Genomic DNA, 25,695 nt, shown 5'->3' with positions numbered 1-25,695 from the left:
GTTAAATTGTAGTCCGAGGGTCGTGTAAGGGTCATGAGGGTCGTATAAGGGTCAAACGGAAGAGAAATTATTGACCCTCATAATCTTACCTTCATGAGGGTTATATAAAGATCAAACGGAATAGGAATTATTGACCCCCCCCGGACATCAAATTAAATCATCATCATTTTATATCACCAGTAGTCACAAATTTCTGGCAAATCGTTTCAGTGGAAAATGTCCCTATCGCGACAGACCATTATATTATCCCCCACAAATTCCGTAATGCAACGAATAATGATCTCTCGCACTCATTACGGAAATTGCATCGCACTTTGACATTTCACTGGCCTCTCATAACGCAAGTCACAAACTTCCCACTAATTCCATCAAAACTGAAGTGGAAACGGTCGCGATTGTGTCAGACGCACGAATTCTCCTCAACTCTACTTCCCAACTAATGCAGGATTATTATTATTATTTAGCAATAATGGTGTTTAAACAGGTTGCAAAGCTTCTTGGACTGGAAATGAATGACCTGACAGAAACACGCGTGGGCAGGGCTGAAGTCATCTTCACGGTTATGGCAAATAAACTGAAAATGAACGCTACTCAAATCGTTGGGTCATTATGTAAGTTCAGTACAATCGTGCGTTTACTGCTTCGAACAATTATGTAATTGTTGCGTAATTGTGGTGACATTTCCAGCGAATATTCGTGAGGATCTGGAGAAGATAGCTAATATGAGAATGACGGAAGCGGGGATTGGGGATAAGGTAACATGATTTCTTTATTTTTTTCTATTTACTATTTTATGTGATGATTCATCGATTTGACGTTGAAAAAATTACAAATGAGATAATTTCAGAGGTTTGACGACTAATGAAGTTTATGCAAACATTCACGTCCTTTAGACCTTATGAATTGACAAAAATTGGGAAAAAATATTGAGAATTTTTTTTTTAGATTTTCTCCTTTTATTCAGCTTCGATTTTTGTTCCTTGTGGTTTTTGTCTGAAAAATACAAAATGGGGAAATCTGGGAAAATTGAAATAATTAATTCTGTATGTTGAAATGGAAAAGTTGTCCTTTATAAATGTCAAAGAGACCCAAGAAAATTTGTATTTTAATATAATATAATTTTTTGAGTTTTTGCGTGCTAAATGAAAAAAAAGGCGTACTGACTATTTTGGGATTTTTAGGTCAACGAAATGGAAAAATGTTGTATAAACCTAATCCAGGGAACATTAAATCCGGACGATTTGGGCTCTCTGGAATCATTTTAACCCAACTTTTGAGGACAATTTTTTTTGGTGCATACGACCCATTTCCACATATGGTTTTCCAATAGAAATTTCTCTAGAATAATCTTTATTTCTTTAAAAGTGCGACCGAATATCATAAAAATGGATAGAAACCAGTGAAAAGATTTTTTTTTCATTTTACCAGTATTGGAGCCCAAATCGTACAGATTTCATGTTCCCCATATTAAGTTTTTACGACCTTTTTCCACTTCGTTGACCTAAAAATCCCAAAATGGTCAGTACGAACTTTTTCCATTTAACACGCGATATCAAAATCTCTATCTCTCTTACACTCATTGTCAGGTACCAGTCTATTACAGTGAATGCTTATTGACAAACTTCTGACAGAACTTGGATTAAACTAGCTAAATCCTGATTAAATCCCGGCTGTCCACTGATTAAACCTTGATTAAACACTGACTGTTTGACGCAATACAATTCAATGCAATTCAATTAAACAAAAACTTTTATCAACCTTTGTTTATCAATTTTTTCTTTATTATATTGAGAGTACTGATGAGAATAATAATTCTCCATTCAGTAGAATGGAAGATTATTGAGAAGTTTTGACGGGAGAAGACTTTGTCAATGGATTAATTGAAAAGAAAATGAAACAGCAAAATCCAAGGTCCAGAGGAAGGCCCAGGGGGAGAACCAGAGGGGGAAAAAGGAAAATGTGATGCTGAATTTCAATCGAATGAAAAAATAAAAGTGTAATCGCCCTAATCTAACAAATTGAATTATAGATGAAATATTTAATATTACTTGAGAAGAGAATTGTGGATAAAATTAGGGAAAATTATTAATATTGTCGTCTCGATATAAGAAATATATGAAAAACCTTCGGGAGTNCCGAGTGGAAAATATCCCGATTGCGTCAGACAATTCCCTCACAAATTCCGTAATATAACAAAGTAATCATCTCTCGCACTAATTACGGAAGTTATTTGACCTATAAGCACCGATCATCGCTTTCCTTCCTATTTGACCCGTTTCAGATATTTATGAGGTTGATGTTACGAGGATATCATNTAAAAGTGTAATCGCCCTAATCTAACAAATTGAATTATAGATGAAATATTTAATATTACTTGAGAAGAGAATTGTGGATAAAATTAGGGAAAATTATTAATATTGTCGTCTCGATATAAGAAATATATGAAAAACCTTCGGGAGTTTCGAATGAGGAGAGAACGTAGATTCAGCGATGACGAGGTCTTAGTTTGGCTTCTGGAGAGTCAGGGGACAGCTGACTAGTGGACGTTGAAATCGAGATCTAACAGGGGAGTGGGATTCATCTGTGGAAGTAGTCGGTACGCTATATAGGGCTTTCGAATATCAGTGATTTTTTCGCACCTGTGACGTGTGGAGATATTCACACGTCGATTTTATTCAATTAATATTTTCTAGATAGAAAAAGTCCCAAATGCTCAATAAGCAGTCTCACGGTGACACCTGAGTCCAGCTTCTCAGAATGGAGCTGTTTGATTGTCTTAGCCATTGTCAGTGATGGACATATGGCCGTGTTAGTTAGAAAAACCGTGAGAACACTTATTTAGCATTTTCGGCCAGCAACGACTTTGAAGCTCTGGAATAGGGCAGAGTACGGCAGGAGTTGAAGATGGACGGACGTCCTCTCCTAGCCAAAAATCTATAGTAGATCCGCGTCGAAACCGAACCCATTTAACAGTTGATTTTATACTTTACCTATCTATTCAATATACTGTCAATTATTAATGTAACAGTGGTGCTCGATTGTTTTATACGAAGAATACCTAATCAAATCCTATCCTAGTCGCGTCACGTTAGATCTTGAGAGAAATCCGCGTGAGCTCTGACCGTAGCTAGTTGAGCAATAGTTTTTGAGTCGACTGGCGACTCAATTAAGGGAGGTAGAAAACCTCATCACGTCACACACCGCACGTTCTTTTCTACCGAATAGAAAATTATTATTCTCATCAGTACTCCCAATAATAAAAAAAGTTGATAACCAAAAGTTGATAAAAAATTTTTTTTTTGCTTGAATTCCGCCAAGTAGACGTTTTTCGGCTGTTTCATTTTGCCCCACTCGAGATGAAAAAAGGTTCTCCCTCATAAAATACGCACGCTTCGGGACCTGAAATATCAACATATTCAATTCGATTCGTTTGTACATTCCCCAGACTCAAATAACACTGGTGAAATTCCCTCAAGTGCACACCGTGGAGTCAAATTCCCAGAATGTCATCGAGATAATAGCGTGTGTGGTAATGGGAGCAGTCGCGGCAGCGTCAATAGTCCTTATCATAATAGTGCGCCGTCAATCCAAGACCAGGCGAAAACTGGCGGGTTTGGCGACACCCGATCCGGAGGCCTCCAAGGACTATCAGGAGTTGTGCAGGGCACGGATGCAGGCGAAAGTGCCAACGGCGCCGTCGGAAAAACCAGAGTCACCCAGGATTATTAGCCTGTCCAAGGAGAGCGAGTCAAATCGATCGAGCACGAGTTCCTGGGGCGGAGATGATCCTGCAGCACTCACCAATATGGATATTGCTACTGGACATATGGTTTTGGTAATTTAGAATATAATTTTTTTTAGAATTCTTTCGAAGTTCCGCAAAACCATATTTGGAAATCGAAATTTATAAATCGCTGGAAATCTTCAGCTGGGGAACTATTTTGCCCCACTTATTTCCGAGTTATGAAAAAAAAACAAAATTAATGAAAAATTATTTTTTAAATTGATTTTTTTTTATATTTTGAAAAACCAGAAAAACCATTTCGGTTTTGTGATCGAAAATACACTTTGTTCTGATTTTTTTTCATGACTTTTAGTTTTCGGAGTTTTCAAGGAATTTTTTTTTAGAAATTTATTTTTTCCGAGTTATGAAAGAAAACTAAAATTAATGAAAAATGTTTTTTAAAATGAATTTAATTTTTTTTATATTTTAAAAAACACGAAAATTATTTGGTTTTTGTGATTGAAAATACACTTTGTTCCAATTTTTTTTTCATGACTTTTGGTTTTCGGAGTTTGCAAGGAATTTTTTTTTTTAAATTTATTTTTTCCGAGTTATGAAAGAAAACCAAAATTAATGAAAAATGTTTTTTAAAATGAATTTAATTTTTTTTATATTTAAAAAAACACGAAAATTATTCGGTTTTTGTGATTAAAAATACACTTTGTTCCGATTTTGTTTTCATGACTTTTGGTTTTCGGAGTTTGCAAGGAATTTTTTTTTATAAATTTATTTTTTCAATGAAAAAATTTTTTTTCGAAATCCAAAATAAAACGCAAATCGGAATTTAAAAATTATTACGTTTGATAGTAGCTAGAAATATTTACGCTGGAGAACTCTAGCTAACGTTCCATTTTGCCCCACGAAAATCTTTTTTTCATATCTCCAAAACAGCGGAATCATCTGATTTTAGAAGATGATCACATGATTTTCTAGAATTCCCTCAGAAGTTCGAAAACCAAAAGTCAAATTAAAAATAATAATGATTGCTAGATGTACATGGAGGACCACTTGAAGAACAAAGACCGGCTGGACCAAGAGTGGGCAGCAATCTGCGCCTACGAGACGGACCCATCATCCATCGCGATCGCCACTGACAATGAGAATATCGATAAGAACCGTCCTGGTTCGGCGTTCCCCTACGATCACTCCAGGATTGTTCTCAACGACCTCTCGAATCTCAACAGTTCCGATTACATCAACGCGTCCACAATCGTAAGTAACGAGCAGAAAAAAAAATATATAAAAACCCGAATTCTCTCATCCGCCATTACTTTGAATTATTCAATAATTCCTACTGAAGAAGTCATCGGGCCTTGCTTAATGATTCAAAAATCAGATCGCCCTTTTCATTCTGAAGGACAAATGAAAAAATTAAATTCAGAAGTCCATATGTCATACCGAAGAGTCTGTGTTACTTTGCACAAATCTCTAGCACGAGATTTATTATTATCAAATAATACTAGATTGTCAATTACGCGCAACTCAACCAGAATGTTTCTATTCATATTAAATTTCGTTTAAAGTTTAGGGTAAACAGGCCAATGCTGGACGGTTAAGGGAATGTTAAACTCCATTAAAGGATTTGAAATCGATTTCAAGAAGTTAAAGTTAAATTAATCATGATAATTACTATTTTTTGATAAATAATCGTCCATAAACGGGGAAAGTCCCATGTCCCTAGTCTCGCTCATTTGATTTGAATGATATGGAAAAATTATATCCGAATTAATTACATCGTGAGTATTCTATTTGGGATAAAACAACATTTAAAAAATATCTCGAGGCACAAAATTATATTTCAATTGGACAGTCCAACCTTTTAAATGATTTTTGCATCCGTTTAGTCCGTTACCAGTTGACAATTGGTTGTAAAACGAGAATAGGATCAATACCATTTCCATTGTACCTATTCTTTTAATAGCCGACATTTCTGTGAAATATTAAGATATTACTATAATTTATGCATTTTTATAGTTTTTTTAACCATCCGAAACCTCAATCAAGGGATTTTTACTCCCTTTTTACTATTATAACGGAGATATCAGCATTTTAAAATTGTGAGTTTCTTAACTTGCGGCTTAAGAATTCACTCTGTCGTAGCACCAGTTGATGTGGATGGGATTTTTCTCCCTTATTCTTCAATAAATCACTGCTCATTGGTGTCTATAACTTCCCTTATTAACTAAAATAATAACTGCAATCGTATTTCACTCTTGACAGACTCTGGGGACTTTCAAAATGATTTAAATGTGACCTTTATGTTAAATGTCATGTGATCATCACATTCTATCAAAATGACAGAAACATTGTCAATTTATTCCTACTAGATCTGTGCGATCTGTGTGATCTTATCTTTTTGTTGTGAAAATGAAGAAATCAAATTTATTAAACTTCATATACTCACAGATGTTTTATAAATATTGATAATGACTTAAAGAGAATTAAGAGAATGAAAAGAATGAAGAGTGAAGCATCAATGAATAATTGTTAATCTTCGATTACCTAATTCTTTTTTTTTTACTTTTTAAAATAATCTGATTAAAATCTGTAATTGTTGAAAAATCAGGGGAGGGTTATGAATTGATTTCCTAGAGAACTGAAAAAATTTCCTGAATTCTTCGGAAAATTTCACAGTTTTCCAGATAACCGTAGATCACAGATTTTTTTCGAATTATTTGGGAAACCGAAGAATTTTCGTCAATTTTGTAGAGTTTAGAATTTATGTATGAAAATGTGAGAAGCAAGAATTTATCATTTTGGCGTGTGATAAATATGAAAAAATTAAAATTTGGGAAGTGAAGAATAATTTGTGAGTTGAAAAAATTTAGAAATACTGTTTTTTTTTTCATGATCAACAATTAGGGAATTTAGATGTTTTGATATGAGGATAAACTTCACCCATGAAAAAATGAAAAATATGATGCAAAAAATGTTTAGACATTTGCAGAATTTGAAAATACGGGGAATTTTTTTCAGCGACGGCTTCACGCGACTCATTGACCAATCAGAATTGAGGATTAGCGGTCAGGCAGATTCGAGATATTTCGATATAAAACAACTTCGCGTTTCTTTCATCTTCAGTAAATAGGATAGAAAAGTTCCATATTTTCTGAAATATTCAACTTTGAAAAGAGCCATGCATTCAGCCGAACAAAAAATGCTGTTCACATTCACAATTCTCTTTATTCCACTCCATCAACTTCAGCAAATACAAAAATAGTCATCGGCCCCCATCACTCCTTTCATCATCGAGTATCTCCATTTTCCTCCTAGCCAGCCATCGATATTTACTGCTGCCATCCTTCGAAACAACACGATGACAGGGGATGACATAAGCGATGCGATTACCAGCGACAGCAGCGGCTGTCGCTCTAATGGCCTTCGGCCTCCCAATAATCCCAGCCACCTCGCTGTAAACCACAGTTGACCCTCTAGGAACCTCCAGGAGTGCCTTCCAGACGCTCACCTGGAACTCTGTGCCCTTGAGCAGTACCCGAAGCTTCCCCTGATCCTTCGCGAAAATTGTCTCAGCTAGTTGTTTCGTCTGACTTTGATCCAACACGAGACGAGCACCAGGCCACTCCCTCTGCATGATCTTCAGGGCTTCATCGAGGTTGTCGTCCAGGAACCAAAGGTGACAGATGGCTTGTTGTGACTGAGCTCCAGTGACGCCAATGAGGAACTCCCCAAATTGAGAGGGATGGATTCCATAGGTGATTGCGAAGCCAACTGAGGATTTGTACTCGTTAGGACTGATGGAAGTGACTTCAATCATGGTTTCTCCTGTCATCAATCTTCGTTGTGTCTGGTAAAAGCGTCTCGTACGTTATCACACCCGGGTTGTCACCCAGGAATTGTAAATGGGTGATACTTTGTTCTGGTTCTGCTTCAGTGACCCAAATGAGAGGAATATCTTCGATGAATGATTATGACATTAACTGCAGGGTTGGACTTTTTTTGGAATGATGGAGATGACTTCAATTATGACTTCAATTGTTGCAAGTATTTTCACGGAGATGTGTTCGCTACTTCCTGCAAACGTAATACTTCAATCTGTCTGCATCATACTAATGTCATACGAGGGAATCATCCAGGAACCAAATTGAGAGGAATAGATTCTGTGAATGATTAGGGAATTTACTGGGTCAATGAGGACTTTATCTATTGCAATTCTTCGTTATTATCTGTCAAACTCTTTTCGTACTTCAGCAAAAGAACAACACGATTACCACCGACGATCTTCGATATCGCTTGAATCGCCTTTGGACTTTTTACTTTTGCTGCTATGTAATCGTAATTCACTGTTTCATCAATAGCTATTGTGTCAGTATTGTTCCGAAGACGTATCTCCTTTTCTACGAAAATAGTCACTGCTACTAGTTCCGTCTGAGTTTGATCAAACACGAGGTTATCATGAGAGGGATTGAGAGGAACAGATTCTATAAACGGTTATGAAATTAACTGTAACTTTGAACTCGCTCGGACTGATGGATGACTTTAAATTATGACTTCCTCTATTACAAATCTTCCTTATTATCTTCCAAACTCTTTTCGTACTTCAGCAAGAGAGATCTCTTCTCAGTACGCCAGCAGGATTTCGGAAGCTTCTTAGGTTTTGAGACTTATGTCATATGAAATCAAAAGAACAACACGATTACCACCGACGATCTTCGATATCGCTTGAATCGCCTTTGGACTTTTTACTTTTGCTGCTATGTAATCGTAATTCACTGTTTCATCAATAGCTATTGTGTCAGTATTGTTCCGAAGACGTATCTCCTTTTCTACGAAAATAGTCACAGCTACTAGTTCCGTCTGAGTCTGATCAAACACGAGGTTATCATGAGAGGGATTGAGAGGAACAGATTCTATAAACGGTTATGAAATTAACTGTAACTTTGAACTCGCTCGGACTGATGGATGACTTTAAATTATGACTTCCTCTATTACAAATCTTCCTTATTATCTTCCAAACTCTTTTCGTACTTCAGCAAGAGAGATCTCTTCTCAGTACGCCAGCAGGATTTCGGAAGCTTCTTAGGTTTTGAGACTTATGTCATATGAAATCAAAAGAACAACACGATTACCACCGACGATCTTCGATATCGCTTGAATCGCCTTTGGACTTTTTACTTTTGCTGCTATGTAATCGTAATTCACTGTTTCATCAGTAGCTATTGTGTCAGTATTGTTCCGAAGGCGTACCTCCTTTTCTACGAAAATAGTCACAGCTACTAGTTCCGTCTGAGTCTGATCAAACACGAGGTTATCATGAGAGGGATTGAGAGGAACAGATTCTATAAACGGTTATGAAATTAACTGTAACTTTGAACTCGCTCGGACTGATGGATGACTTTAAATTATGACTTCCTCTATTACAAATCTTCCTTATTATCTTCCAAACTCTTTTCGTACTTCAGCAAGAGAGATCTCTTCTCAGTACGCCAGCAGGATTTCGGAAGCTTCTTAGGTTTTGAGACTTATGTCATACGAAATCAAAAGAACAACACGATTACCACCAACGATCCTCGATATCGCTTGAATCGCCTTTGGACTTTTTACTTTTGCTGCTATGTAATCGTAATTCACTGTTTCATCAGTAGCTATTGTGTCAGTATTGTTCCGAAGACGTATCTCCTTTTCTACGAAAATAGTCACAGCTACTAGTTCCGTCTGAGTCTGATCAAACACGAGGTTATCATGAGAGGGATTGAGAGGAACAGATTCTATAAACGGTTATGAAATTAACTGTAACTTTGAACTCGCTCGGACTGATGGATGACTTTAAATTATGACTTCCTCTATTACAAATCTTCCTTATTATCTTCCAAACTCTTTTCGTACTTCAGCAAGAGAGATCTCTTCTCAGTACGCCAGCAGGATTTCGGAAGCTTCTTAGGTTTTGAGACTTATGTCATATGAAATCAAAAGAACAACACGATTACCACCGACGATCTTCGATATCGCTTGAATCGCCTTTGGACTTTTTACTTTTGCTGCTATGTAATCGTAATTCACTGTTTCATCAATAGCTATTGTGTCAGTATTGTTCCGAAGACGTATCTCCTTTTCTACGAAAATAGTCACAGCTACTAGTTCCGTCTGAGTCTGATCAAACACGAGGTTATCATGAGAGGGATTGAGAGGAACAGATTCTATAAACGGTTATGAAATTAACTGTAACTTTGAACTCGCTCGGACTGATGGATGACTTTAAATTATGACTTCCTCTATTACAAATCTTCCTTATTATCTTCCAAACTCTTTTCGTACTTCAGCAAGAGAGATCTCTTCTCAGTTCGCCAGCAGGATTTCGGAAGCTTCTTAGGTTTTGAGACTTATGTCATATGAAATCAAAAGAACAACACGATTACCACCGACGATCTTCGATATCGCTTGAATCGCCTTTGGACTTTTTACTTTTGCTGCTATGTAATCGTAATTCACTGTTTCATCAATAGCTATTGTGTCAGTATTGTTCCGAAGACGTATCTCCTTTTCTACGAAAATAGTCACAGCTACTAGTTCCGTCTGAGTCTGATCAAACACGAGGTTATCATGAGAGGGATTGAGAGGAACAGATTCTATAAACGGTTATGAAATTAACTGTAACTTTGAACTCGCTCGGACTGATGGATGACTTTAAATTATGACTTCCTCTATTACAAATCTTCCTTATTATCTTCCAAACTCTTTTCGTACTTCAGCAAGAGAGGTCTCTTTTCAGTTCGCCAGCAGGATTTCGGAAGCTTGGCAGATTTTGAGACTGTCCTATGACACGGAATCAAAATAGCAATACGATTACCACCGATGATCTTCGAGATCGCTTGAATTGCCTTTGGGCTGTTTACTTTCTCCGCTATGTAATCGTAATTAACAGTTTCACCTCTGGGTATTGTTGTCAGTGCTTTCCAGACCTTGATTTGGAACTCTGTGCCCATGAGAAATACTGTGATATCCTCGTGGTCATACGCGACGATCTTCTTCACGAGGTCTCTTGTGTTCTCTTGACCTTGAGTTAGTTCGGAGTCTGGCCACTGGCTCCTCAGATCCTCCAGGCCTTTCCCGATGACTTTGTTGACGAAATGGAAATAACAGACTGCGTTCTCAGGTGATTTTAGGGCGATGAGGCACTCCCCAAATTGAGTGTCGTGGAGACCGTAGATAATTTTGAAACTGGAACTGCTTGCTTTGTATTCCGCTGGCGTTGCGGAGAGGAATTTTACCATCGCGATATTTTGGACTTCCTTGTTCTAGGGATGATGATCAATCAGGGCGTCTGTGCACTGATAGACAGAATTAGTTATTGTTAACGAATGGATTTTGGTTGAAGGTTGGGATCTATTCGGTCCCACCAAATGTTCATTCGTTAATAGTTGACGAATATTTATTTGGTCATATTCAACTCTACCATTCGTTAATAGTTAATGAATCTCGTTTGGAATAAATGAATCATTCTATCAGTGTGGGTGGATAAGATTTTTAAGTCGCGTGCGTTGTGCAAAAAGGTCGTATAAACACTCTTGTATGTCGGCTCAGATGACTTAGAATCATCTTAACCGTGGAGATTTACTATTCTCTGAGAAAGTGTTTATATTACCTGTTTGTGCAATTTTTCAAAAATTTTCCTAATTCTCTTTAAAAAGTTCAAAAAAATTGTCTCCAAAAGTTAGGCTCAGATGATTCAGAATCATCTGAAACGTGGAGATTTACTATTCTCTGAAAAAAAGTTCATATGACCTGTTTGCACCATTTTTCAAAAATTTGCCCAATTCCCTTTAAAAAGTTCAAAAAAATTATCTCCAAAAGTTAGGCTTAGATGACTCAGAATCATCTGAAACGTGGAGATTTACTATTCTCTGAAAAAAGGTTCATATGACCTGTTTGCACCATTTTTCCAAAATTTGTCCAATTCCCTTTAAAAAGTTCAAAAAAATGATCTCCAAAAGTTAGGCTCAGATGACTCAGAATCATCTGAAACGTGGAAATTTACTGTTCTCTGAAAAAGTGTTTATAGGACCTTTTTGCATAACAAACGCGAAGTTTTAAGCCTGCAATTCTCAAGTTGAGAGTTTTGAATGTCTTTCTTTAATTTGTTAACGAAATTTACGGAGCACGTCTAAAAAACTTAGTTAAAAAACCGGGTTAAATTCAACTTGGGAAAGTGAGCTTTTGGTTTTAACCAAAATAATTAATGATAATAATAATAATAATAATAATAATAATAATAATAATAATTAAAATTGAACTTTTGTCAAATTGAACTTCCGTCAACAAAACCTTTAAGTTATCTTGTGTTTTGTAAGAATATAGGTAAAATCTGTTTGTATTTGGAATTTCAGAGTGTTGTTATCCGCTTCCAACACCTTAAGACTCCTGAATGCCTCAACTTAAGACTTTCCGAACTCAACTTGAAAATATTTCTCCAAGTTGAATTCTGAGACCTCCGAAAGTCCCGACTTGAGAGTTTTAAGTCTCAACCTAAGATGACACGCACGAAAAAATTTAATAGAAAAACCTATCGAATTCGTTAGAAAATTCTATTGAATTTCTCTCGAACTTTCTATTAGTCTTTGGCTGATTCTATTGACACGTTCAATCGAAACAACTAAACAGAAAAAGTTGACAGAATTCGATTTTTTTTTGTGTGTTTTTGTTTTTCAAGTGTTTTTCATTCCATTTTTCTTTTCTTCTCATCAAGAAAATCAAACGGAAAAACTTGGAAAATTTGAGCCGCGGAAATTCTATAGAAAATATCTCAGTAGAATAAGGGATATAGAAAAATTGAATTCTATTGGCTTTTTCTACTGAATATTTTCTATTGAACATTTCAGTACAATCGGCCAAAAACCAATAGAACAGTTCAATAGAAATTCAGTAGAATTTTCTAACGAATTCGATAGGTTTTTTTATTAAATTTTTTCGTCCGTGCATAAGTCTCAAAATAAATCTTGTTTTTTCTTGGATGCTCTTCGCATTACGGTATTGATTATCACCCATCGACGAAGGTGGGCGGAGGGGTAGATATACGATAAATGAATAGATGGAATGTCACTGTTATCTATGATATATATACCTGGTATATACAGGAGCTTGCAGAGGCGTTCACGGAAAGGTGGAAATGGCACTTGGCCGTATCATGATGGATTCCGTGCCGCCCTAGATGTGACAGCTGTTCCGGGGCGCCCCATGTAATTCCTAAAAGAATGCCATCTACTCTGACACACGCAAAGATATTGAACAAAGGTTCCTATATTATCTCCGGAGTCCTGAAGGACGTCTCAGAATAGTATACAGTAGACTCTCGTTATAGTCGCACTCACGGGGCTGTAGGGGCAGCCGATTCTGAGAATGGGACTGTATTTCTCTTCCCCCACCAGGCGCTCACGGTAAGCCTAAATTCCGGGAATCGGGAGCGATAAGAAAATAAATTTTACTCCAATTATTTTTCTCTTCAATTTGCATTGAACATTTTTATTAAATATAAAAATTATTTTCATTAAACACTTTTATTAAATTAACAAAATGAATTGCGTTGAACACTTTTAGTAAATTAATGAAATGAATAGAAATATTAATAACATCGCATNGGAGTGGGGGAAGCGCTCGAGCTCGAAAAAATCGATATGAGGGGAAATGCGACTATAACGAGAGTCTACTGTATTTCGTCATTAGGCAGAAAAAAATCTTTTCTGACGAACATGAATTTGCAGCCCGAGCCGAAGACGAGGGTTGTAATCATATGAGCTAGAAGTTTTTTTAGGCCGTCTGTCGAATGATATTTTTTGTCATTTGATATTTTTTGTTACTAGATCTGTGCGCGCGCTCATCTTTTTGTTGTGAAAATGAAGAAATCGAATTTATTAAACTTCATATACTCATAGATGTTTTATAAATATTGATAATGACTTGAAGAGAATTAAGAGAATGAAGAGTGAAGCATCAATGAATAATTTTTAATCTTCGATTAATTCGTTTTTTTTTTACTTTTTAAAATAATCTGATTAAAATCTGTAATTGTTGAAAAATCAGGGGAGGGTTATGAATTGATTTCCTAGAAAACTGAAAAAATTTCTTGAATTCTTCGGAAAATTTCACAGTTTTCCAGATAACAGATAAACTAGATAAAAAATTAAAATTTGGGAAGTGAAGAATAATTTGTGCGTTAAAAAAATTTAGAAATACTATGTTTTTTTCTCATGATCAAAAATTAGGCAATTTAGATATGTTTTTTGATATAAAGATAAACTTCACACATGAAAAAATGAAAAATATGACGCAGAACAAAATTTTGCCATTTGAAGAATGTGAAAATACTGGGGATTTTTTTCAGCGACTGCTTCACATGACTCATTGACCAATCAAAATTGAGGATTAGCGGTCAGGCAGTTTCGAGATATTTCGATATAAAACAACTTCACGTTTCTTTCATCTTGAGTAAATAGGAAAATAGGACAATGTGTCGAAAAAGGACGTTTTTCGATAAGGCGTGCTTAAAAAGTCACTTTTTCGCACAGCGTGATGAAATATACCATTTTAATCCGTGGGAGGTGCGCGGTGCTCGCCGAAGCCGAGTGCTACTCTCCCAAAGGACAAAGAACATTTTTTCCAAGAGTGCCGAACCCTATTTTTCATCACAATGCGTGGAAAGTGAGATTTTGCCACATGCGGAGCGTGCGTAAAATTTCACTTTACGCACAAGTGATGAGCATAAAAATTTCTTTAGCTACCAAACTAATCTCTCGATATTTTCTTTGCCAGTCGATAATATCAAGTTCCCAACTACCATACACTAGGTTTTCCATTGAAATTTTTTCGCTGATCGTTCAAATCAGAATGAAAATGAAAAATAAAAAAAAATGTTTCGCATTAATTATGTATTAATCCCATTGACCCATCGACTTTCCATGGAATGAAAATTGATATTAGTTGAGCCAATGATATTTACGGAATTATTTTTTGGATGCGGCTAATAAATAATTCAGACCCCGGTAAGTTGAAATAAGGGATGAAAATTTCTGGATTTTCTGGGGCGCGAAATACGTTGTCGTGCATTCTAATGCGAGTTGCCGCTTTCTGGAGCATGTGCGGTCATTTTTCCACCACAACTGAGGGAGAATATGATGTATTAACGCTTCTGGCTCGTACTAGGATTAGGAATGCGAAGCAGACAGAGTAGATCATTTTTTTTTTCAATCATCATTCGCTTGTGAATTTCATGATTAGAATTTTAAATCTGGAGTTCTGGAGATTTTTCCATCTAGTGGAGCTTGCTTGAATTATTCCTGAATTGCAAATTTTAATGGCGTGAATTTTTTGGTAATGCAAATGCACTTCATGATTTATGAATTATTCAGTTCTATTGCCTTGACTGAAATGAAAAACCTTACAATTAGCGACAGGATTAGTGACACGGGAGTCGAAATTTTTTCGTGTTTTCTAATTTTTTTCGTTTCTTTTCGCATTTTCACATGCGAAAATAGGGGCCAATAATTTTATAGAAATCGAGAAAATTATTCGAATTCTATCGAGAATCTATAAAAATTATATTGAACTTCCGTTCAGATTCGATATTCCCTTTTTCAATTTTTATTTTTATTTATTTTACTAGGGGGCTACGCCCCCTGCTCGCTCCGCTCACCAACCCCTGATGACCCATCCCTATTCTGACCCTTGTGACCTTTAAACTGACCCTCGTGATCCTTAATCTGACCCTTGTGAGCTTTAATCTGACCTCTGTGATCCTTATTCTGGCCCTCACTGACCATTATTTTGACCCTCGCGACCATCATGATCCTTAATCTGACCCCTGTGGTCCATAATTTGACCCTCGTGACCCTTATTCTGACCGTCGTGAGCTCCATTTGACCCTCAAGACCCTTATTCTGACCCTTGTGATCCTTATCGGGCCTTAATTGGACCCTCATGACCCCGATTTTGAACCTTACGATCCTTATTCGAATCCTTATGACCCTCGTGACCCTCATGACCATTATTTTGACCCTTGTTCACCTTAATTGTGGAGTCTTAATTTCGAGTCCGAAATTTTTATCACCAGAAGTCGATTAAAATTTTCATAATATAAAGAGATTTATTTAATCATTCTTATAATATTCTCATTACATAAATCAATATGACTGATGAGAATCATATGCTCCAATTTATCAGGTTTTCTATGAAAATTTTCCATCCATAAATTCGGAGAGAAATGATTCAAACAACTAAAAAAAAATCAGTAATTTCAGCAAAAGTTCAGAGCTCCAAAAAAATTGATGTTCATAAAAAATAACTGTATTTCACAGCATTTACATTTTCACAATTAATTAATTCACGAAATTCCCCACGATTTCCTTGGAAAAAAACAGTAGAATAATTATGAATAATTGTTGTTGTTTGATCCAGACCGACCACGATCCGCGGAATCCAGCGTATATAGCCACCCAGGGACCCCTTCCTCAGACCTCGGCAGACTTCTGGCAATTGGTTTGGGAGCAAGGAAGTGTTGTTATCGTAATGTTAACCCGATTAACCGAGGAAGGGCAGGCCATGTGCCACCGATACTGGCCGGAGGAGGGATCTGAGCTGTACCACATCTACGAGGTTCACCTCGTATCTGAACATATCTGGTGCGATGATTACTTGGTGCGTTCTTTCTATCTGAAGAATCTGAGAACTGGCGAAACTAGAACTGTCACGCAATTTCATTTCCTCTCGTGGCCGGAGAATGGGGTGCCTCAGTCGACTAAGGCATTGTTGGAATTCAGGAGGAAGGTCAATAAGTCGTACAGGGGACGAAGCTGTCCTATTGTTGTTCACTGCAGGTAGGAATTATTTATTGATTTGGGGAATAATTGAAGAGTTTGGGGAACTAGTCCCGGAAAAATGACGCAATTGTTAAATCGAATGAGATTCTTGATTTGACCATTTCGAATAAATGCAGAGTAACTGAATTTTACCTAATGAGCGATCGTTTTTTGACGATAACTGATAATATAATTGTTTAAATGAATCCAATAGTGATTTAAAATATTCTTTTCAATGCCATCTTGACCGATTATTAGATTGATTGCATCATCTGTTGTTGAAAAAATGTATTTTGAAACCAATATTCAGGGAAAGGTAAAACAATTTAACGTTGGGACAATGTTGGCAGCCAACGTTGAGGTAATGCTAGCCGCCAATGTTGGGGAAATGTTAGCTGCCAACGTTGGGGAAATGTTGGCGGCCAACGTTGGGACAATGTCGGCTGCCAACGTTGGGACAATGTTAAACTGCCAACGTTGGGACGATGTTGGCTGCGAACGTTGGGGCAATATTAGCTACCAATGTTGGGGAAATGTTGGCTACCCACATTGGTGCAATGTTGGCTGTCAACATTGGGCCAACGTTGGGCCCATGTTGATTTTCAACATTGGGGCAATGTTGGCTACCAACATTGGAGAAACGTTGGCTGCCGGTGGAACAATGAGCTACCAACGTTGGGGAAATGTTGGCAGCCAACGTTGGAACAGTGTTGGCTGACAACGTTGGTGCAACGTTGGCCGTCAACGTTGGAGAAATGTTGGCTGTCGACATTGAATAATATACTTGAATCATGGTTTTTTTTTCCGTGCACTAAAATCAATTTCGCGTAAAATCCTCATTTATTTTTCAGCGATGGGGCAGGGAGGACAGGCACCTACTGTTTAATTGACATGGTCCTCAATCGAATGGCAAAGGGAGCTAAAGAAATCGATATAGCAGCCGCTCTGGAGCATATCAGAGATCAACGCCCAGGAATGGTATCCACTAAACAACAATTTGAATTTGTCCTAGTTGCAGTTGCCGAAGAGGTGCACGCCATCCTCAAGGCTCTCCCTGTACCACCAACTGACAAGACCCAGAACACACCACCTTCCTCCTCATCGGGATCAGATAAATAAGAATGATTATCCTCTATCAAATTATGAATTATTTCACAATTTGAGCCAATAAAAATGGAAATGATGTCTACAAGGGCAGGTGTATTATCTTGAACATCTCAGCAACTAGTGAAATCTAAAATTTTCGTCAATTTTCTGTTCAACAAAACGTCAATTCTGGCCGATTTATCAAAATACTTTTTCATTTCAGTGCTTCAGAGACTGGAGATGAGTTTAAAAACTTGATGGGATTATTCTGCAAATATCTTCAGAAGGAATTTTAATCCCTCACAAAAATTCCTGATGACATTTTCTCTTAGAATCGAATTATCTCGGTAACAGGTCATTTTAGGAGAAAGTGTCAGAAGAACTTTTTTGTTGGAAATTTTACGAGCTACAAAGGAGATTTTACGAAATTTTTTGATAAACCGAGTAGTTTCGGAGATATTCGCAAAATATGCTGTATGAAATTTCTGAGTCTTTCTCCTTTTACATTTTGGTTGAGAAATTCGGACCCAACGGCCTACAATGAACAAAAAATCACAACTGAGTTGATTCTACTGATTTAATCCGCTCTAACGAATTTATCATGCGATAAAAAAATTGTCCATTAGTTTTATTTCAGCACGAAAATGAAATTTTGTAATTTTTCCGTTGCGATTAAAAACGACTTCTCCTTAATTTCCCTAGATGTCATGGAATTATCGCGCAGAATCGCTGATAAGGGAGGGAATTAATGTTCGATGATTTGATAAGAGAGAGAGAAAAAAAACTTGAAAATAATAATTGTTTTGTTGCACAAAAATTAGTTACAGGACTGTTAATGGAACTGAAGCCTTTGAATCAAATTATTTCTTCCCCTGAGTATTCGAGGGTTTCATCAATCGAATGATTGATTGAACTCAGTTGTAGAATTGTTAATTAATTGATTAACAAATATTTTTCTTTCACAAAAAACTAAAATGTCTTTATTCTAAAAACAAAATTAAAATCCTACGTTTGTATTGGGAAAAAAAGTTTTATTGAAGAGAGAATATCCTCGACTCACTGGGAATTACGTCAGGGCCCGTGCGAGGACTCAATAACAAAATAATTGACAATTATTAAATTGTGAATGTGATCCCATGGTACCAGCCTCCCATGGAATACCATTTGAATTAATAAAACTGAATAATTTCGCTATTTGTAATTTCCAGTATTACCATTGGGTCCTCGCACGCGTCTCGACATTCCTCGTCACTTAAACTTTATTTATTTATTAAGAGCCTGAATAATTAATTAGCAATTTTTTACGGTTTTTCGAGAACTTTCATTGAAAAAAAATTGTTTCGATAAAAAAAGAATTCAGCACTCTTGATATTTTGCTCTGGAACCATTCGTGATCAAGACGAATGCGTCATTATTAGAAATGGTGATTTATAATTTTTTTAATTGGCAAAAATTTAGTGTTTCACCTCTGGATTTTTTTCGCCTTTTTTACAACAAATTAATTTCGTTTTCCAACGAAAATTCTTGTATTGTTTAATACGATTAATCAATCAAGTAATTAGCAACAATGAATGGTGCAATAATCAGTGTACGAATCTATATATTACAATATCAATCATGCAAAATACCTCATAACTAAAGCTTGATCATCAATTTGCCAAAAACATTTTCAACAAAAACTCGAAGTAAACTTAGTTTATTTGTTGATTTAGAATTAAATAAAGAAATAAACAAACTGGGTGAATTTTTTTTGGCAACTTCTACTCTTATAGATTCTATATTTTTGTGTAAAAGACGAGGAACGACGTACCTATGCATAAATGAAGTAAAAAGCAACAAATTATATTAATATATTATATGAAGAAACAAAAATTATATATACATATAAGTCTATACCATGTTAATGGCGAATATATACTAATATATGTTGTGAATGAATATTAAAATGCAGTCTATGTTTAACAATAGTCACTTGAAACATTTTAATATTTGAATCGTTTTATTTTTATTTTTATTCAATTTTTTATTCTTGAAATCCAAATATTTATTCATTATCCACGAAAATAATACTGGAAAATACCTTCAACACTTCATCTAAACTAGATCATTTGAACGAAATTATTAAACAACAATTCAGTCAAAAATACAAAAGAATCGTAAATTTTCGATTTTTATAGTTTTCTAATCAACGAAAAATTAGTAAAACAAAGAATAAAATGAATAGAATCCCTCATGGGCATTTAAAATAACTGGGAGACCGTTTTCTACTCATTACCAATTTGTTTACAATTTAATTAACTCAAACCAATGAAAAATAAAATCGTGAAAGTGAAAAAAATCATCAGAAATCATTTTTTTCATGACTAAAAAATCGTTAGATTTGACTCTAATTATGAATATCTCATTAACATTAAGTCTCGGAATATTCTATGTCAATTAAACTTACGTAAAAACTGGATGAAATCTAAATTTTCTTATACAAACAAAAATCTTTTTTTCAGAATTGTAAAATCACTAAAATTTCTCAGAAATTAAAAAAAATGCAAAACATTCTTCTGCAAATGATAAATTTTTAATTGACGGTGGGATAATTTTGTTCATGAAAGAACAAATCTGAATTCACAACATGAAATAGCATTCAAAAATATTGAAAAAAACCTTGTCAATTAATTAAAAAGAAAGTAGACAAAACTTGAATTTCTATTTCTCAATTATTTAATCACCAAAAAAACAAAAAAAATCAATCACTGGAATTCTTTACATACATAATTTTAGTACGCCTACGGACCACACCTTCCACTGTCAATGAATTTATTTACAAAGAAGAAACACTCGTTGATTCGAACAAACAATTAATTTATTAGCACAAATGTCCTAAAATTGACACAACCTTAAGCATAAAAATGCTTAAGCAACGATTACATGGGAACCATTATACAACAATCACTCCTCAAACTCATTTATTTATTTCAAAACAATATATTAATCACCGTTCAATTAATGATAAATTATTCTAGGACAACAACGGGGCGAATTGGTTATAATTAGTCACTTTTTCCCGACAAATTTCAATGATTAATTAATTCAGGCGGGAGAAGTCATTGCATAACCCATCCATGGCGTCTAATTAACGTGCTAAAACACCTCAATGCCAATCAAGTGCATAATTGTTTGTCGACTCCATTAAAACTTCCATTAACTCGAATACAATTATTGTCAGATGTTTTTTAAAGACTCTTCCCCGTTTCAGTGATTAAAAATACAATTATTCTCATTAATTAGCGAGCAACTTTGAATAAAATACCACGAAATATATTTCCACTCTTTTTTACTCTTTTTTTTTCACCGGAAAATGAAATTTTATCAATTTTTCTAATTTTTTTTACGAACGAAAATTTACTTATAAATCGAAAAAACTATAAAATTTATATTTGGTGGGTAAATCACTTCAATTGCTTAAAAATATCTTGACGAGCGTTCTTAAACAATTTTCAAATGGATAATTAATTGCAATCAATTTTCCTCATTTTTACGAATTTTTTTTTAGAGTGAAAATTCGTTTTTTCACTATTTATCAACTTTATAAATACAAATAAATATACTTTATCATGAAAATAATTATTTCACGTATTGGAAGGTATTTTAGAGAATTGTTATTCCTTTTCTCTTTTATTTTTTCGATTTTTTAGAGTAAAAAATGGTTTTTCATGATTTTTGACTCTAAAAATCGACTAAAGTATAAAGAATGGAAATAGTTATTTCAAGTGATTTTTTACGTCCTGAATTAGGTGGCACTAACTTAATGGCTGGTTTATGCTCTCTAGGAGATTGACTGGAAACGCAATTTCTATTTCAAACGAAATTACGTGAACTGATGGTTAAGAGTTTCATTACGTCCTTTATTACTGGTGGAGGTTTATCAGCCCATTGCTGATGGTACACGTGATCCCACGGTGAAGTCTTTGTACTGGGAAAATACGCAGATCTGTGAAAAGAATGAGAGAAAAATAATTCTTTCATTTTTTCTGTCATTTTTTTTTTCCTCTTTGTCAATTATGCAAATATCTCGATAATAAGCGATTGTAGAGGTCCATGTCACAGAACATTTTTTGTCACGAAGTTTTCTACAAAAAATGTTATGTGACATTTTCTGCTAAAATCCCTCATTACCTAGATTAATAGACAATTAATAAAAAGTTTAATTTTTACTTATCATTCGTCGCATTTTGTGTAGAATTATCTCGTTAATGAGCGATTAAAAGAGAAAATGTCAAAAGACCTTTTTTGTGCAGAATTAAATTTTACGCAAATAATGTTTTCTGGCATTTTTTCCCTAAAATCAGTCACTAGCGAGGTTAATCACCTCCTCAACAAGAATGTAAATTTTAAGTATTTAAAGAATTGTTTTTCATTCTGAATGGCTTTGAGAGGTATTACCTTGTCTTTTAACCTTTGACATAGCTGGAGGGATATCGTAAGCAGCACCAGCGCATCATTTAACCAGGGAACACTGCACTCAGCCTGCTGAGACTCGTACTTCAGACTTCCATGGGTACTCTCCAACTGATAAACAGCTAGAACGAGCTTGTAACTCTGTATATAAAAACTTATTGCCAAGTTTTCCGGTAAATTTGGATTTAGCGATTTCTGAAAAATCAAGAACAACTCATTAAATCATTTAGTTCGACTAATTTTACTGTTAATCCTAAAGATTTCTTCACGAAATCCGCACAAATGACTCTTTGATGTGTTTACGATTGAATCAAGGCAGACAAAAAATTATTCTGTCAATTTATCGAAGTAAAATTCACTTTTTTAAACGATTCCATTCATTTTTTTTCAGCGTAAAATAATTTAAAAAATTGATTAATGCCTTCTTCAATTCATCATCATTTCATCATGTCATTTTCTACATTATTAGAACGTAAATTTCAACGGCTTTCTCATCCAAAAAATTAACCTGCACTCAAAAATGAGTAGAATTCTCTCAAAAATAATTTTTCACGTTCGAAAATTGGAATTGAAGCAGAGAAAAGAATTATTGATTTGAAAAATAAATTACCATGTTTCGGCTCTTGATTAAATCATCAATCGCCTTTTTCTTAGGCACAATAAGACTAGTTCTGCTTCTCTGGAGGCACCCAAGTATATTTCCAAGGATGTGCATCACCTCGTCGGAAGTTTTGAATGAATACTGTTTATCCACATTGTCAATGTGTGCTATTGCCTGTTGAAGGTGATTAGCTGCGTCCTGAATCTGTTGCAGTTTCCATGGATGATCGTTTTGTATACTCGTTCGCATAGACACGTTCTGCTGTCTCTGGACTTTGAAGGTAACTTCCTGAGCAAAATTTTCCCCGATCAATAATCATTTTTAATGACGTGAAGCATCAATTGAATGCAGACCGAACGAATTTCCAGACTGCTATCCCTTTAAAAACGACTCTTTAACGTAGTTCAAGCAAAAATAAATTTTTCTATCAACTTTTGTTTATCAACTTATTTTTATTGGGAGTACTGATGAAAATAATCATTTTCCATTCAGCAGAATGGAAAATTATTGAGAACTTTTGACGGGAGAAGAACTTGTCAGTGGATTAATTGAAAAGAAAATGAAACAGCAAAATAAAAAGTCCAGAGGAAGGCCCAGGGGGAGACCCAGAGGGGGGAAAAGGAAAATGTGATGCTGAATTTCAATCGAATGAAAAAAGAAAAGTGTAATCGCCCTAATCTAATCAATTGAATTATAGATGACATATTTAATATTACTTGAAAAGAAAACTGTAGATACAATTAGGGAAAATTATTAATATTGTCTTCTCGATATAAGAAATATATGAAAAACCTTGGGGAGTTTCCAATGAGGAGAGAGCATAGACTCAGCGATGACGAGGTCTTAGTTTGGCTGCTGGAGAGTCAGGGGACAGCTGACTAGTGGACGTTGAGATCGAGATCTAACAGAGGAGTGGGATTCATCTGTGTAGGTAGTCGATACGCTATACAGGGCTTTCGAATATCAGTGATTTTTTCGCACCGCATGTTCTTTTCTACCGCATAGATAATTATTATTCTCATCAGTACTCCCAATAATAAAAAAAGTTGATAAACAAAAATCGATAAATTTTTTTTTTGCTTGAATTTCGTCAAATAGTCGTTTTTTGGCTGTTTCATTTTGCCTCACGCTCTCCTAATAAATATAAGATTAACTGATAACATAATAAATGATGTCAATATAGCGTAATTCTCGTGTTCATGACCTCTGTAAGTCATTTCAGCAGTTTAGACATGAAAATAATACTTTTTGCAATTTCTTTTCTGCGAAGGATTAATTTCTCACCTTCATCAACTGCAGAATTCATATTTAAAAAATTCGATGATGAATAATTATTTTTTTGGGCATTTCAAGTTTATTTTTTCCCGTTACACTCAACGATTCAATTGGAGTCTATTCATACTACTTTAAAAGGGAAGTTCTTTGAGATTTTTTGATGGCCCCGATAGCCCCTGGGATAGTCGGAATAATTGGAAAAAGATTGTTGAAATTATAAATTATAATTGTTACTCACTGCATTGGTAATACTATCCCCAGTGAGGACTGCAACACATTTGACTTGGTCGTGTGGTGCCGCAAAAACGAATCTGTCAGTTTTGCATTGTTGGTCGTTGCCGAAGAGTGCTAGGGGAAATCTTTGGGCACATTCCTAAATGGAAAAGGAAGAAGAACAAATCTACTCTTTCTTCCTTAATATAAATAAATTTTTTCAGTATTGAATTAAATCTTCCTCAGGGTCATATCAATTTACAACAGTAATTCTATGGCTAGTAGATGTCTAAAAATTGACTTCAAAAAGTACACAATGATGTTATAATTTCAGTGGACGAAGAGTCAATTCGAGTTCCAGATAAATTTGTAGAACAAAACGGAAGCAGAAGGCACAAAGAATCATTAGTGAATCGATGAAACGCAACGGAACAAGTCAATTACTGAGGTAATTAATATTTAATTACCCCAATCACGAGGTCTTTGAGAGGAACAAATAAATCAATATTTTATTCAAGAAATTTAATCTAAAAAAAATATGTCTCGAAAGCCTCGCAAAATGCACTCATTACTCACACAAAACAACAACTAACAAAATTATTTCTGTGAGAAATTTCCTCTGCAAAAAATCTTTTGACATTTCCTTCGAATTTACCCTTTTTCAATTTCATTAACAATTGAATAATCTCAAAATACCGACATTTTCAAATAAATTTTCTACAAAAAAATCTTCCCACATTTTTCCTCAGAACCCCCTTCACCGAGATAATCCCACAGTAAATAAAAACCTTCACCTCCACTAATTGAATTCTCCCCGTCGTTATTAAACTAATTAAGCCAAGCACTCACCATCAGAATCCCTCGCAACTGTGCCAGTGAGGAGTGCACCTCATCATGCAGCACCCACTCGAACTCCATCTGCTGCAAGACCAAAAAAAAGAATATTTATTATAACCCCTCAACCCAACAATCACACCCAAAAAAGTCCAATAAAAAGTCCACCATCATCATCATAGCGAGTAATCCCCTGTTGTCCCCCACACAAAACTAAAATCAATAATTCATCGACTGAACCTCCAACTGTCCGAACTGTCCCACTGAACTATGACGAGCATTAATACACGACTGATATTGAATTAACATCCCGAGAGTATTTTTTCTCTCCTCGACTCTCCGATAACTTATCATTTTCCCAGTGTGTGGGTGTTGAGAGGCCCCAGTAGTTGTCAAATATTATTTCTCCGTGATAACTGTCAGATAGACTTGACTATCCGAGGCTAAACATAACCTGTAGGAGTGGGTGAGCCCTCACAATTAATGTGCCAGAGAATTAGTATTCCCAAGCATATTGGGGACTGCTATCACAGTTATCTTGGAATGCGTAAGACGATCAACAAGGTCATTACGATTAGATAAAATGTTAGACAGAGGAATATTGCTTACGAGATTGTGGGCTTCCTCCTTCTCACTGTCGGCCATTT

General features: G+C 35.4%; 3 protein-coding genes across 6 annotated transcripts in view; 1 reads left to right on the top strand and 2 right to left on the bottom strand.

The window, feature by feature from the left end:
* LOC107036632 (receptor-type tyrosine-protein phosphatase N2) overlaps positions 1-19,640 on the top strand; it is a 31,394-nt gene extending 11,754 nt beyond the window's left edge. For 2 of the 3 annotated variants that reach the window (XM_015254714.1, XM_015254710.1), the window contains exons 5-11: positions 485-611; positions 688-755; positions 3,446-3,835; positions 4,775-4,996; positions 14,770-14,775; positions 16,187-16,605; positions 17,439-19,640. In XM_015254714.1, the coding sequence (XP_015110200.1) occupies positions 485-611; positions 688-755; positions 3,446-3,835; positions 4,775-4,996; positions 14,770-14,775; positions 16,187-16,605; positions 17,439-17,706 (1,500 nt within the window). In that variant the 3' untranslated portion in view covers positions 17,707-19,640. The remainder of the gene's footprint in view (positions 1-484; positions 612-687; positions 756-3,445; positions 3,836-4,774; positions 4,997-14,769; positions 14,776-16,186; positions 16,606-17,438) is intronic. The other variant, XM_015254711.1, reaches the window with a different exon arrangement.
* On the bottom strand, positions 6,946-10,441 carry LOC107036634 (regulatory protein ada). Its single transcript, XM_029125997.1, has one exon. It carries the CDS (start codon positions 7,572-7,574, stop codon positions 7,005-7,007), a length of 570 nt encoding a protein of 189 aa, XP_028981830.1. The 5' UTR covers positions 7,575-10,441; the 3' UTR covers positions 6,946-7,004.
* Positions 19,641-20,508: 868 nt separating the features above from the next.
* On the bottom strand, positions 20,509-25,695 carry LOC107036633 (protein rogdi). 2 transcript variants are annotated; one of them, XM_015254715.1, is made up of 6 exons: positions 25,658-25,695; positions 25,064-25,135; positions 24,240-24,374; positions 22,736-23,014; positions 22,111-22,320; positions 20,509-21,658 (listed from the first exon to the last, which is right to left on the bottom strand). In XM_015254715.1, exons 1-6 carry the CDS (start codon positions 25,691-25,693, stop codon positions 21,593-21,595), a joined length of 798 nt encoding a protein of 265 aa, XP_015110201.1. In that variant the 5' UTR covers positions 25,694-25,695; the 3' UTR covers positions 20,509-21,592. The 2 variants fall into 2 exon arrangements, with proteins under 2 accessions (XP_015110201.1, XP_015110202.1); XM_015254716.1 differs by lacking the exon at positions 25,658-25,695 and adding an exon at positions 25,217-25,580.

This window comes from Diachasma alloeum, unplaced genomic scaffold, assembly GCF_001412515.2.
Source record: "Diachasma alloeum isolate Michigan unplaced genomic scaffold, Dall2.0 Dall_scaffold_00210, whole genome shotgun sequence".
Taxonomy (NCBI): domain Eukaryota; kingdom Metazoa; phylum Arthropoda; class Insecta; order Hymenoptera; family Braconidae; genus Diachasma; species Diachasma alloeum.
This window is presented reverse-complemented; position numbering and strand designations above follow the sequence as displayed.